Below are 15948 nucleotides of genomic sequence, written 5' to 3'. Positions count from 1 at the left end.
ATTAGTGAAGCAAGACAGCCCTAAAAGACAAAAAAAATTAGAACACAAATAAATGGAAAATTTAATGATAGTGCTGATGAAAATAAAGAAAATATCACTGGAGCCTTTATTTAAAAACTATAAAAAAGACTACATTTATCCATCAATAGATGAATAAATGTTATTATCTTTTAACTTTTTATACATTTATCAGGTGTTGCTGGCATCGCATGTCAGTGCCACTTAATCGTTGATGTGAATACCACTTAATACAGCTTCTTCCTGCAACACTTTTTTTGGCTTTTTTAATGTCTGTCTATTTGATACAACGCTCTCCACATTGAATTTTAAAGGAAATGTCTTTATACATTCTTTTTTTCTGTTTTTTACTACTTGCACAGCCTGTTAGCCAATACCAAATTCTTGAGATTTTTTTTTTTCCAGGAACACCATTTAAGTTGTTCTATCACTTTGAGCTAGTTAATGATAGTTAAAAAAGTAACATGTTTTCTTTTTATTTTGCTTTTTAATTCTTTAGAACCCATAATTTTATAGAAAATATGTTAACTTATGTACATATGTACGTGTCCAGTACTTATGTACATATTCATGTGTCCGACTCAGAGTCAACAACGATACCGAACAACATGCAAAACAATGTAATGTCTCTCTCTCTCTCTCTCTCTCTCTCCCTCTCTCTCTCTCTGCGCGGTCAACAGCACACGGCGCCTCCGTAGCCAGGTGGGCAGGAGCAGCAGTGCGTAGCACATGCTTCTTGATTAGACCGGGGTTCGAGCCTGTGACCACCAAATACAGAGGATGTGGAAAGTTCAGGGAATAACCGCCGCATATCCCCGGAGCAATATGGCCTTAGTTGCTAATGCTCCTAAAAACTAAATAACAAACAAACAAACAACAATAATCAGCACACAGTGAGAGTTGCTCATTTGCCTTCTCAAATCCCGTGTGTCTTTCAAAGTATTCAACTGCTGTACTGTAACTAGAGCTTTTGCCGCCCGGGGTAGTCCCTGAGTTTACTGCCCCTATCAATACATACCAAAATTACTACAAAAAGTCAAAACAATGTATAGGGAAATAAATTAAAATACTATGTTTATTTTTGAAGTAAAACTAATTCCAACATTCTAAAATGTTATTTTTCTTTCTTTTCTGTTAGCAAAATCATCGATGACATTGTCGAAATCTATTTCATCACTCAGTTGCTGTTCTATAGACAGTATGGCAAGATTTCTTAAACGCAGGGTACTCATTGTAGATCTTAGGTAATTCTCAATCAATTTTAATTTAGAAAAACTCCTCTCACAACTAGCAACACTTACAGCAATTGTGAGGAAAATTTGCAGTAGTATTACAATATTTGGAACTGAGTTCTCGAGACTGTATTTTAGAATAAACTGCAAAAGTTCAAGGGGACCATCCCTCCACGTCTCTGTTTCGTCTTGCGTAGCAGCAACAGAAATAAAACTCTGAAGTCTTTTTCTCTCAACGAGGAACTCTTCCTTATCAATGTCATCGCGATCATGATTTAGTTGACATTCATATTTGTTGATCTAATATAATAGGGGTCCGCAGAAATATTATTACCGGGACCCTAAAATCCTGTCGATGGCCTTAGTTATATGCAAAATTAGAAAAAAAATAAAATACGTTTTCGAAAATGTGTACTGACTATGCGGTGCTGCTGCTGAGACGCAGCTGCCGAGGTATAAGCAATAAACTAATCGTTGTGCCATGCATTTTATTTTTAAGAATTTGAATTATAGTATGATATGGAAATGTAACAGTTTTGTTATATTTATATTTTATTTATTTTAGTTGTAAGTATAGTTGTTAAAAAATAATTATTAATTAAGTAATAAAAATTACTAAGTTAGCATAAATAAAAGAATCGTCAAAAAATAAAATTGTGTCAAATGTGAAAAGTGCTGCTCGCAAAAAAGTTCCGCCAGGGTGGACTGCCTCTCCATAGCTATGCCACTGCTCAACTGTGAGCAGAATATTTCATATTTTGATTTGGATTAACTGAAACTGGATTAGCGAGGGTTTACTGTAATATTAAAGGGTTTTCCTTAAATATAAAAAAAAAGCACTTAAGCCACAAATTAAATACAGCAAAATAATTCTGTTGAAGGGTTATGGGTAAGGCAAGGTGCTATTTTACTCTTATGAACCTCATGGCCCGCATTAGCATTAGTTGAAGCATATGATGCAAGAAAGCAAGCTTATAACAGCATCAGCCAAAAAAAAAAAAAAAAAAACCCCTTCCCATTTCACCCATCACATCACTCCAAATATCTGTCTAGTTCAGCTTAAATTTATTTTAGCTATCAACTTCCACAACAATAGATGGAAATCTGTTCCAGCAATCAAGTACCCACTGGCTAAAGGCAAACTTCTGCACATCTATTCTTTTCTTAATTTGAATCTATGCCCCCTCAAGTTCAATAATCTGAGCAAGCAGAAGAATCTCATCAGCACTGAGCCTGCTCAAGCCATTCAAGGCCTTGTACTCCTCAATCAGATCACCTTGCAGGTGCCTAGTCTCCAGATGCTGCAAATTACAGAACTCAAGCTTTTCTTGGTAAGAGCACCCCTTTGTTCCTTTCACCAATCTTGTTGCCCCTCTTTGTACTCGTTTAAGCAACTCTACATCCTTCCTAAAATGAGGTCTCCAGACCTGTATGCAGTACTCATGGTGTGGCCTGACCATTGCCTTATAAGAGGGGATAATCACCTCCTTGCCTATGCTAGCAATATTACTATATATCATTGCCAAGGCTCCACGACCTGCTCTGGCAACCCATCTGCACTGCTCAGAGAACTTCATATCTGATTGAACAATTACCCCCAGGTCGTTTTCATTCTCCACTTCCCCAAGTGTAGTACCACACAGTTGGTACATTTCTCTTGGGTAATTGCTACCCATATGCAGTACTTTGCATTTGTCAATGTTAAACTTCAGTTGACACTTCTCAGCTCATCTACCTAACTTTTCTGGATCCTGTTGCAGTAGCATACTGTGATTAACAACCCTGCCAACCTTTGTATCATGTGCAAACTTGGACATTAAGCCTGATATACCTTGATCAATATCACTGATAAATACACAAAACAACAATGGGCCCAGCACCGAACCCTGAGGTACTCCACTAATAACATTAGTCCACGAAGAGCAGCATCCATTTATTAACACTCTTTGTCATCTCCCACTCAACCATCTCTTCATCCATTATAGCAACTTGCCCTCAATGCTATACCACTCCAATTTGTACAGCAGTCTTACATGTGTAACGTTATCAAAAGCTTTCCTGAAACCCAAGTAAATAATATCAAAAGGAATTTGATGCATAAAATTATTTTATGCATCAAGTTCCTTTTTTGACCACATCGTAGTATCCCATCAAATTGGTCAGATAAGACCTCCTCTTAACAAATCCATGCTGTGTCCGAGCTATTACTGCAGTCTTGTCTAGATGTTCCTGGAACACTTCTTTAACCAGATACTCCATTATTTTCCCTGGGAACAGAAGTTAAATAACAGGTCTATAATTATTTGTGTCACCCTTTGAACCTCGTTTGTGAATTGGGGATACATTTGCACATCCAATCAATGGGAACCTCCACTCAATCTAAGGATGCCCTCATAATTATGGCTAAGGGTTTGCTTACTTCCCTCACTGCCTCCTTCAACATAACTGGATAGATTCCTTCCACCCCAGGTTCCTTTTTTTATGTTTAATTTCAATAAATTCTCCTACACTTTGCTCTCCATTATTGCAAAATTATTTAGCTCCCTGTTAGAGCTTAGTAAACTTCTGTCCTCCCCCGTTCCATACAGAATTTCTCATGTGTTAATGTAGATGCAAAATACTCATTCAGTTTGTCAGCTATCTGAGCAGGATTATCAACATCAAGTGGACCAATCTGATTCATCCCCTTCCTTCTACAGTTTACATAAGTAAAGAAGTCTTTGTTGTTTTTCTTCGTATCCTTTGCCAAGGGTTTCTCGTAATCAGCCTTCGCTTGCCTAACCTCCTTTGTGACTTTATTACAGACTAGCTGATATCTACCATAGGCTTATAACTCATATAATTATGAGTCACCTGATAATTTATATGCATCCCATGCATTTTTCTTCTCTGCCACGAGTCTCATTAGTTCATCTGACATCCATTTAGGTCTAAATCTTGAACATTATTTTTTAGTTGGTATGAAAAGCTTAGTAGGTTCCAAGACTAATTCTTTGAATGCTTCCCATTTTGAATTTGCTGTTGGTAACATCATCAGTTGGTCCCACTATATAGCATTTAAATACTGTCTCAGACCACCGTAGTCACCTTTACGAAAGCAAAAACTCTTCCTTTTACCCATGATGGTAGATACCTCTTTTTGAGTAAATCTCACTTCAGCACACTGTGATCACTGCCACCTAGTGGTTCCTTTATCTGCAGATTCTTAATGCACGAATAATCACTACTGATAATCAGATCAAGAGTATTACTCCCTCTGGTTGCCCCTTGAACATGTAAAAGTCTTGCTAGTGTCGGTGCAAGTGGCCAAAACACATGTTCCAGTCAATATCTGGAAAGTTAAAATCCTCCATTACAAGACATTCTGATTTACTGGCCCACTATTTCTCTGCACAACTGTTCATTGTACTCATCAGTCATTACGCCTATAACACGCTCCTACTCTCATTTTCCTCTCCCAGTGCTTATGTCACACCAAACTGACTCAACATTGCACTTTTCTTCAATGTCAACTGGATGCATTTCCTCAGATTGTGTTTCTTAACTAACAGCATAACCCCTCCTCCCATCCCTCCCTGTCTATCCTTTCTATACACATTGTACTCCCCAAATTCCAATTCTGCATTCCTAATATCTGTGTGACACCATGTCTCTGATATCCCAGCAATATCTGATTTAATGTCTTGACCAGCAGTTCAGATTTATAAAATTTATTTACTATACTTATAGCATTGATGTACATGTAAGTATACATGCACCTGTTCTTACTCTTAGTTACCTGAACACAGCACATGTATTTACTTGTTCCATGATGACTCCCAGCAGTTCTTGAAATCCTCAGCAACTTGCTCTCTTGGCTGCTGCTAATTCCAATAGAAGCAGTTCAAGAGTCACTTTCGCCTCTGCCCGCGGCTACTGTTAATCTTTTAGTCTATGAATCCCTCCAAGCTAGCAGTTATCTGACCCACCTAACACTGCTTCGATAGCATCAGTAAATATTCTTGCAACAGAATAAAAAATAAAATAAATGTAAAAATCTAAAGAATAAAAATCAAAAAGGAAAAGAACCAAAGCAGGACTCACTCACAGAGGAGTAAACACACAACTCCTCACTGAAAAAGAGACATGCTTACTCCCCAAAAAATGTGTTGTATTACAAACAAAACACTGTCTAAAAGCTCTGTCTAAAACACTGTCGTAGCATTTCACTGCCTTTGGCAATGAAATGCTACGACAATAAGCTATATATAGCATGTAAAAAGCGACAAAAAAAAAAAAAAAAAAAAAGCTAGCTACATTACTTTTCAAGAAAATGCTTATAATATTCATATGACTCATCCTACATAAAGTGTTGATAACACAACATGAATGCCAGCCACATGTAAAAGGGTTAATTCAGTTCAAGTAATTATCAAAAGAAACACAGTTTTCATTTCCTGTCTTTAATGAACTAATATAGCTGCTGATTATAGTACTATTAAAGCATTCAAGTAGGATGAACTCAATTAATTCACAGGCAAAGTTTTCTTTTAAAAATAAAAGAGTTAATTAATTGAAGGTCACATAATTATCAAGAGAAACAAATACAATGAAAATATTATAATACCACCTTATGTATTCACTAATACGCCTACTTTTAGGTTGCATTTAATAGTATTTGTAAAAAGTTTTTATGACAAAGAAAACTTAGGAAACAGAAAAATGTAATTTTACAAATACATTTTATAATTTTTTTTATTAGTAGGAAATGTGCTGGAGTTATCTAAAAAAAGTACAGAAAAATTAACAGACATTTGAATATATCAATAGCTGAAACTGCACATTTTCCAATAACAGATATTATGGCTATTTTAACAACTATTAAAAAAAAAAACAAAGAAATCCAACATCTCTTAGCTAATTAAGTAAGGGTAAAGAAATTTCATAATACAGCATTTCCCAAACTGAGGTCCACTAACCAGTTCCAGAGGGCACGTTTAGAAGGGGTATCAAGTAATATGTGTTTATACATATATAGGTCAATAAATTCAAATAAAGTGGTATTTTGATGCGTACATGATTAAATATTGGTCGATTAATTCAATTAAGTGGTATTTTACTATAGGTATTATGTGTATACGGATCAGGTAATCAAGCCAGCATATATGGGCTATCTTAAGTCTGTTTGGTCTATAAACGTTAAGTTAAACTTTTTAAAATTACTATGAAGCAATCAATACAAAATGATAATGAAAATGTCATTACGAACTCATAATGAATATATCAATACTAAGTGATTAGGAAAAATCAATACTAAATGATAATGTGCAATGCAATTTTTGAAAAAGCATTCCATCACATGGCCATCAATCCACTACTTCATCGGGGGCTTTGAGCGGATCGATAATCCGTCTGAAGGAATGTCCCATACCTACCCGTTTCGGTTGTCCCCATACCAGTTTTGCCATTTATTATTTCGCTAATATATATATAAGCGATATTTTTAGTTTACGTAGGCTTTTTATTTAGCTTTAGATACTTATAATGATTTTAGGTTTAATTTAAGAATCGTTTTATAGTTTTTGGTTTGAATTTAAATTTTAAATTTTGTAAGCAACCATAGTAGCAAACTGGGATAAGTGACACAAAGCCCAACGGGTATGTATCTGAATAAATGAGAAGGTTCTTACTTACTGCAAGTCCTGTGGTGATCGTCGGTCAGAAAGGGTCTTTTTATTTTTTATGTAGTAAAGTTATTACTGCGCAGATGTGCTAATTGTATATAGTGGTGTGATGTTGAATTAGCTTCAGGGCCCGATATCCTATGTCAATGCCTGGGGGGGGGGGGTTGGAGTCGGGAGAAATCTTCCGAAAAGAAACAATGGTAGAAGTGATGTTTAATATATATGAAATATGTTTATGAAAATGGAAGAAAATTACTATTACAAATGTTATGCCATTCCTTGGACTGGGCCGGTATAGCTTTTCTAATGCATAATGACCCATATATGTCCAAAGGAATGGCTATTTACATATTTACAGCCTCCTTCTAAGTGAATATTTACCCCGTGTCACTATGTGTGATATTGTCATGTTGTTTTGTGGGAGTAAGCTTCCGGTGGTATTTTTCATTACTAAGTTTGTCAGTTTTAAAATTTCAAAAATTTTTTGATTTTGTCTGGAGGGTTTTTTTTTTTTTGAAGTCGGGTCGAAGTGCAGTCAGAAGACGAGCCTTGTCTGAGTGCAAGAAACCCATGTAACAAATCTGGGCATTAATTAACTTATTGCATTGGTATTTTTAGCCATTCCTTTGGACATATACGGGTCTTTATGCTATAGAAAAGCTATACCGGCCCAGTCCAAAGAATGGCATAACATTTGTAAAAACATTTGTAATAGTAATTTTCTTCCATTTTCATAAACATATTTCATATATATTAAACATAACTTCTACTATTGTTTCTTTTCGGAAGGTTTCTCCCGACTCCAAACCTCCCCCTACACGCATTGACATAGGATATTGGGCCCTGAAGCTAATTCAACATCACACCACTATATACAATTAGCACGTCTGTGAGTAATAACTTTACTACATATAAAACAAAAAGAAGGTGGGAACTTAGCCCTGTCTGACTGACGACCACCACAGGACAAGTTGCAGTAAGTAAGAACCTTCTCATTTATTCAGATACATACCCGTTGGGCTTTGTGTCACTTATCCCAGTTTGCTGCTACGGTTGCTTACAAAATTTAAAATTTAAATTCAAACCAAAAACTATAAAACGATTCTTAAATTAAACCTAAAATAATTATACGTATCTAAAGCTAAATAAAAAGCCTACTTAAACTAAAATATCGCTTATATATATATATTAGCGAAATAATAAATGGCAAAACTGGTATGGGGACAACAGAAACGGGTAGGTATGGGACATTCCTTCAGACGGGTTATCGATCAGCTCAAAGCCCCCGATGAAGTAGTGGATTGATGGCCATGTGATGGAATGTTTTTTCAAAAATTGCAGCACATTATCATTTAGTATTGATATTTTCAAAAATTGCATTGCACATTATCATTTAGTATTGATTTTTTCATAATCACTTAGTATTGATATTTTCATTATCAGTTAGTAATGACATTTTCATTATCATTTTGTATTGATTGCTTCATAGTAATTTTAAAAAGTTTAACTTAACGTTTATAGGCCAAACAGACTTAAGATAGCCCATATATGCTAGCATGATTACCTGATCCGTATACACAATAACACCTATAGTAAAATACCACTTAATTGAATTTATCGACCTATATTAAATCATGCACATATAATGTTGAATTGCCCTAGGTACAATGGCATTAACGTTGCATATATGACAAAAACTATAATATACAATTCTATCATTATAAACTTTAAACATTACATATACACTATATATATATATATATATATATAGAATAGAAGTAATAGGTACAGGAGTGGAAATAAGAAAAATATATGATGGAATATAGACCTGGGTTACTACTATGTATAGTAGAAGGCACCCAACGACTATAAATAAATAAATGCTAGTAGGATATGCTTTTGGTGTGGAGAGAACAGCAGGTAGTGTACTCAACCAACAGGTTAAATAACATAGAAAGGCAGTCATAAAATAACACAATTCGAACCAGCAAAAAAAGTCAAAAATATTATACAAAGTACTTAGGGCTGTACTTCAGATGATTTCAATGTCGTTAACGAGGGCCAACCGTCAAAACCAATCAAAATGCAGAAAAAAGAAACAGAGGCTTTACGTTTTGCTGCATTTTGATTGGTTTTTGACGGCTGGTCCTCGTTAACGACGTTGAAATCATCTGAAGTACAGCACTAAGTACTTATAATATAATATTTTTGACTTTTGTTGCTAGTTTGAATTGTGTTATTTTATGACTGCCTTTCTATGTTATTTAACCCGTTGGTTGATTACACTATCTGCTGCTCTCTCCACACTAAAAGCATATCCTACTAGCATTTATATATATACTTGATTATGTATATAAAGTGCTTAGCATCATAATACACAGCCATTTCTGAATAAACAGAAAATTTTTAAGGTGGCATCGTTTTAGGTTATACTTGATTTATTTATACATTATTATTTTTAATTTATGGTAATACTAGGGAGCATCAGGTTTGTAGTGACCCCAACCAACCCGCTAGTTATACAGGAATACCTCACATAGCGCGGTTTACAAATTGAAAAAAAAATTAACTGCATTATGCACCAATACATTTTATATGTATGTATTATAATGCCCGCACGTAGGCCAATGCGTTATGGATTCAAGGCCACGCTGACTGTTGTTGCAACTCCCATTATATACGGACTCTGCTAGCATTCATACATTAGTAAATACTCTACATTCCGAGCGGTGAGGCTGTACAAATATTTTTTGCTGTGTATTTTTATTACAGATTATTTTTTAAAAACGTTACACCTTTATACGCAAATATGAGTGGAAAGAAGAAATGTAATGGCGCTGAGAGTTCTAGATCCAAACATAAAACGAGGTATGAAAGTAAGGCAGGCATTGCAAAATGACATTCGATAAAAAGAAGAAAAAAAAAAAAAAAAAAACTGTGCAAACCAAGCCGATCAGTTATTTTTCAAAATAAAAATACAGTACATACTTCACTTATATTCTTTTGGTATGTACATACTACAATAAAAATCATTTGTATTTACTAGTATTTTTCATTTTTATCATTTTAATTTCTTTTTTTGCAAAAACTTCGTGTGCATCAATTTATGGTAAACAAACACCTATATATTTTGCAACTCGACCCATATAATCAAATTGTCGGAACGCGTTACATTAAAATACATACTAATAATACCTCAATCAGCGTGGTATTTTTTTGGCATGAATTAACTGCGTAATGCGAGGTATTCCTGTATTTAAATCTAGCCCTGGTATGGATAGCCTTATATATAAAAATATAAGGTATATATAAAAACAACAATATTAATGAAACAACAAAATTAATGAAATAAAGCCAATATTTACAATACTTACGTCATTTAATATTTAAAACTAAATGTCATTTGACATAATTCCTATATATATATGGGTCTGCAAACTTTTTTGTGATTTTAAAAGGGGTCCATAGATCTTAGTAGTTTGGGAGCTGCTGGCATAAAAAATAAATAAAATAAATAGCTGCTTATCAAAATTTGGTCACATATTTTAATTATTAATTATGCATAAGCAAATGATGTTTTTAACTTCCTAAAATTAAAAAAAAGAACTATTATATGCCTTCAGATAAATCTAAATACTAACTGTCCACCATCCGGAAGGTCCAAACCCATAAGACGATCATGAGGTTTCAATAATCCTGTGTAAGCTGCAAAGTTAGCAGGAGAACCTGAATATGGCTGTACATTTACTCCCCATTTTTCTGGATCCAAGTTAAATGCTTCCAAAGCCCTTTTTTGACAAAGTAGTTCAATCCTGTCGATTACTTCAGTTCCACCATAATATCTATAAATACAAATTTATAACAGTAAGGTTAGCTAAAATTGTACAGACTACATTTAACTAATTTCTTAACTTTCAAAGGTAATTAGTTACATTTAACTAGTTATCTTTGTTATATGTTTAAAAACATAACAAAAATAATACAACTCAGTTCCTGCATTTTGGTTAAGTGAGAAATATCCCATGGATAAAAAATTAATCAAAGAATCCTCCATTATTATTGATGACAAGTAATATGAAACCTCACTTGTAAAGTGAGAAGTTTGGAAAGCATTCCACGATGTTTTTAGGAACCTGCTTTTTCGTTTAACATGTAGTTTGTCAATGATTAAAATTCTACCCTTTCACAACAAGGTAATCATTCAGTACATGAATGGAATTTCTTGTACTGGATGAACAGTATAAGTAATTCTAATTCAAATTCAAGAAAAAACAAAGTTTGTCAATTAAGTTCTGGGAATGAAACCAGTACACACATGTCAATGTACATAGGGCTATGATGCAGAGAAGCATGATAGACTACCTACGTGACTGCTTCCTTGCATAACAAGCATGTCAAACTGGATGCAGCCCTCAGATGTTTGTTGTACATACCCCAAACATCAACTTTCAGAGGTTAACAGTGCTAAACACATATGAAAATTATGGCAAATATGACAACAAAAGGAGATACACTAATATAAAATTAAAATTAAATTTATAGAAACCATTATAAATAAATTAAGCCATGGAAAGTTACAATTATCGAATGAACAGGTTCCACCTCTACATAAGTTCAGTTTCAAAATTCAATTTTTAAAACTAACAAATTACAAGTCAGAAATTGTACAATAACGACTCAGAAAAAAACAAAATGAAATTTAAATCAGTATGTTTCTTGCTGAAGTTACTAACATTCATAAAAGTACAGAGACATAATGGTAAGTTGATCTTCACTAAACACATTCATTGAACGTATTTCTCTTTTTTATTCACTAGCATGTCAACAACTAAGTTAGAGATCTTCAATTCATTTATAATCTTTTTATCTTTGTACCTTTTTTATTTATTTATTTAAATTATTGCTTCATACATTTTAACTAAAAAAAATTGAGATCTGTTTGCCTTAAGACATGTGCAGTTCTTATTTCATTATTATTTTTAAATAATAATAAAATAAGACAATAAAATTTTGTTGTAAAAATAAAATACACTGACAGTTGCATAGTTGACAGTTGCTTTCAAAGGTGTCTGCCGCCTTTATCGACAATAAAACTTAACTGTCATGGCACATCTTTAAATAACATCAGTAGAATCACAGTTCGTGGCATGTGTTATTGCAGGAGCATGGGAATTATCCTCCACATTTAAGGATGCGTTGTGACAGTCAATATAAATTAAAAGTGATTGTTGTTTTATCACTTTTAATTTGCAATATTTCATATATTTTAATTTTATCCATCATTTTAACACTTTTAACTATACAGTTGTCAGTGTATTTTATTTTAACAACAAAATTTTATCCTGTCTCATTTTATTATTATTTTATTTTAATTTATGTTAATAAAGTTTGTCATATACAGTTGGAGTATTCTTTATACTTTCCCAGCCCCAGAGGCCTATTTGAAGAATTGCCTGTCATAACAACTGGTTTTAAAACAAACATCCACTTTAACCTATAAGACAAACTGTTTCCTTATAAAATGTAGATACAATAACTTCTGCTCGACATCAACAAAAAGAAAGTCAATTCACCTTTTGTTGAGAAAATAATACAGTGATTATTTACCAGATATGGTTCACACCAGAATTCAAGTCCTATCCTAGTGGCTATTGGCAAAAAGGACTTGAATGCCGGGAATAAACATACCGGAAATAAATATTGCTACAACCGATGAACCGCTAAAATAAAATTAATTTAATAAACAAAAACAACCATAACATCCTTCCCTAACTGTGCTAAAAATAAAACTTTATTAAAAATATACTGTGAGGATTAAGAAACAAAAAAAAATTAATAAAAGAAGAAAATATTAAAGTAATATGTACAAATAATTTTTTTTTTTTTTTTTTTTTTGGTAGTTGGCGCATTGGCTTCTGTGGCCATAATGCACCTCCCAAAGGTTTTTGCAGTACTTTGATCCAAGCCCGAGGCGGGATTTGAACCTGCAACCTTTGGGTTGCCAGGCAGGCACTTTACTCACCCAGCTAGCCCGGTCGGCTGTACAAACAAATAGATACCAGAAGTAAATATACTAAAAGTATTAGTGGGAATCTCCATACATATGGAAGTCCACACTACTTGGAGACTGCTTTATACCCTAAAAAATACATGGTGTCGTGCATAATTTGATCAGCTTGAACCATCGGATCAGTCTTTCTGGATGACAGTTCACACAATTTGCTCCAACCTATCAAGGTATAGGAGTAAGCATCATGAAAGAAACATTTTCCTAATATGATGGGGCAAGACCACAACACAGTGTATGCAGTTCTTTTCCTGAAGGAATATTTTAATGGTAGTGTCATCTCTAATCAGTATCCTGGATGATATGGTATTGGGTAGATGGTTATAGCAAGTAAAGGGCATTTTGGCCATTGTACTTACCAGATCTGAATCTCTGCAATTATTTCCTATGGTGATAACTAAAAGATAGTGTCTACAGGATAAACCATTGAAGAAATGAAAGGACAAATTACAATTGCTATGGAAAGCATCTATGAGGAAATAGTGACTGTACAGGGAATATTGAGCATGTCTTTGTCTGAATAGCAAACCCCATGTCTAATGTAATTAATAACATCAAACTCACAAATGCCAGGGCAACATATCTGAAAATATGGGCTCTCAAAACTGTTACATATTTTCTTTTAGAAACCAAATTTTTAGTTTCTGAAAAATTAAGCTCCAGTCTTAGGTATTTGTTTCCTGTTATAAACAATAATAACATTTATAATTTTTAAAGTAATTGATGTGAATATAACTATATAAAATCTGAGAATATTATAGCTTTTAACCAACAGACAGTTATCCTTATTCATATACAACCCAAAATAGAAAATGAAAGAAAAATTACCGTTGACCAGGATATCCTTCAGAATATTTATTATTTAAACAAGATCCTAAAGCTTCTAGGCAAGCTCGGCTGGCAAAATTCTACAGAAAAAGTTAAATTATTAGACACTCATAAATAAATAAAATGATTTTAAATAAATTATGACTTTTCTCATAATGAATTATACTGCATATTTTCAGCATTAAATATTTTCTAAAATTGACACACGAAGGCAAGAGCAAGACATAACTAAACAAATTATGAATTGTTGCCTCAAAATTTGACATATACAAGTTGGACCTCTGTTTAATGAACTTCTTTATAGAGAAAGTTTCTATTTAGTGATTTTTTTGAAATTCCCCTGGACAATTACATTTATAATAGTTCCAGTAGAACGAAAAAAATTTCCATACAACAAACGGATTACGAGAGACTACTAGGAACACATTGTTCGCACCTCTGGCATTCAGGCAATCGAGTCAATTAGTGCTATTGCTAAGCACGAATTAAGATACCATTCTGCAACTTAGTGTTACTCTTAAAACCGAACCAACCGCCTGTCCCATATACCCAGAAAATGCACTGGTCATCTGATTGGTTTTATAAAATCAGATCCTCAACGTGACTTCCATCATTTATCAGTATTCAACATGGCAGAAAATAATTCATTTGAAATAAATACAGTACATGAAATTACAGACACGTTAAGTTGCTTATCTAGATCTGTGTTTTATATTTATATTTTGCAGTTATAAAATCTTTTTCTTCAAGGTCTCTGCCCTCAGGCAGGTCCAGAGCTCAATGCTTCTATCTTGTGATATACTTTTAATTCCTGCATAATTTCCTCTTATAATACAATCAATCATTCCATTTCTCCTTCTCCCAACAGTCCTCTTCCCACACATCTACCCCTCAATCCCTTTCCTGTACATGCTTTCTCTTCTAAACACATGTCCTGTAAAGCTATTTTGTTTCCTTAATTCTTTACTAATGTTCTCTCTTCTACTTTCCTCATGATCTCGTTACTCACTCAGTCTACCCATTTCACCTTTTCCATTCTCCCCCACACCCACATCTTGAAAGCTTCTAGGCATCTAATCTCCTCTTTCCTAGTGTCCATGTTTCGGAGCCATATAGTACAACAGTCCATATTAATGTTTTCACCATTTGCTTTCTTAATTCCTTCTTGAAATTTCTTCTCAATAGTTCTTTTCTATTACTAAATGCCTCTTTGCCCATTGCAATTCTTGTTTTTATTTCTTCCACGCTTTTTCCATTTTCTGTCATTATGCTTCCCAAGTACCTGTATCTGTCCCAATATTATTCCATCTAATATTACATTGATTCTTCTTCCTGGCCTTTTTGAAATTAACATTACCTTGGTTTTATTACTGTTAATTTTCCTATTTTACTCCTTTAATGTGCTGTTCAAGATGTCCAAGGAGCTCTATAATTCTTCATTATTAGCAATAAATATCTAGTCATCTGCAAATCTTATTGTCTTTATTTTCTCCCCTCCTACTTTTACAGCTCCTTTCAGCTCTTCTATGAATTCTTTCATCAGTGCTTCTGCGTATGAATCAAATAGTATGTTTCTGGTATTTTGCAAAACAAATGAAGTTGATGAAATTATCTTTCTCTTTATATTCGTCCTTATGGCTCAAGATAGTTCATACGGTAGACTCACTGTATCTCAGATCTCTTACGATTTTCACATGGTTTGCACCACTTTTGTTTTTTTAATAACTTCAAGTATTTCAGCTAAAGTAATAACTTTTCAGTTTTTTTAAAATTGCAATGATGTTGTTTTTCGCTCTTTTTTTTTTTATCCATAATTAACAGGGGTAGAAAATTGGAACTTTTAAATACATCTACACATGACTATATTAGCAGGAGAAAAACAAGTAACACGTCTACTTCCAATGGTTGAAGGAACACACTGAGGCTGGCAGCAGGCAAATGCTTGTTTATTGGCCGTCAGATGCTTAGTGTGCGATTCAAATCTTTTTCAACTATCACATAGTGGTGTTGAGTTAAAATCAGCAGCAAAGGCTTGCTAAGAATATGGGCCTAAAATTTCAGGAGAGTGATGGATGGCTGTGGCGGTTTCAAAAGTGCCACGGCATTGTTAATAAAAGAACCTGTGGTGAATCTTTAGATG

The 15948-nt window shown here is 33.8% G+C and overlaps 1 protein-coding gene across 1 annotated transcript in view; it reads right to left on the bottom strand.

Annotated features, from left to right (window-relative positions):
- LOC150075187 (serine hydroxymethyltransferase, mitochondrial-like) overlaps positions 1–15948 on the bottom strand; it is a 140339-nt gene that overhangs the window by 71996 nt on the left and 52395 nt on the right. The window contains exons 3-4 of the mRNA XM_090389091.1: positions 13809–13888; positions 10555–10755 (exon numbers count right to left, since the gene is read on the bottom strand). Of these exons, the coding sequence (XP_090245217.1) occupies positions 10555–10755; positions 13809–13888 (281 nt within the window). The remainder of the gene's footprint in view (positions 1–10554; positions 10756–13808; positions 13889–15948) is intronic.

This window comes from Mastigoproctus giganteus, chromosome 14 (genome assembly GCF_048544385.1).
Source record: "Mastigoproctus giganteus isolate SK-2022 chromosome 14, ASM4854438v1, whole genome shotgun sequence".
Classification (NCBI taxonomy): domain Eukaryota; kingdom Metazoa; phylum Arthropoda; class Arachnida; order Uropygi; family Thelyphonidae; genus Mastigoproctus; species Mastigoproctus giganteus.
Note: the sequence above shows the minus strand (reverse complement) of the source record. Positions and strands in the feature narration are given on the sequence as shown.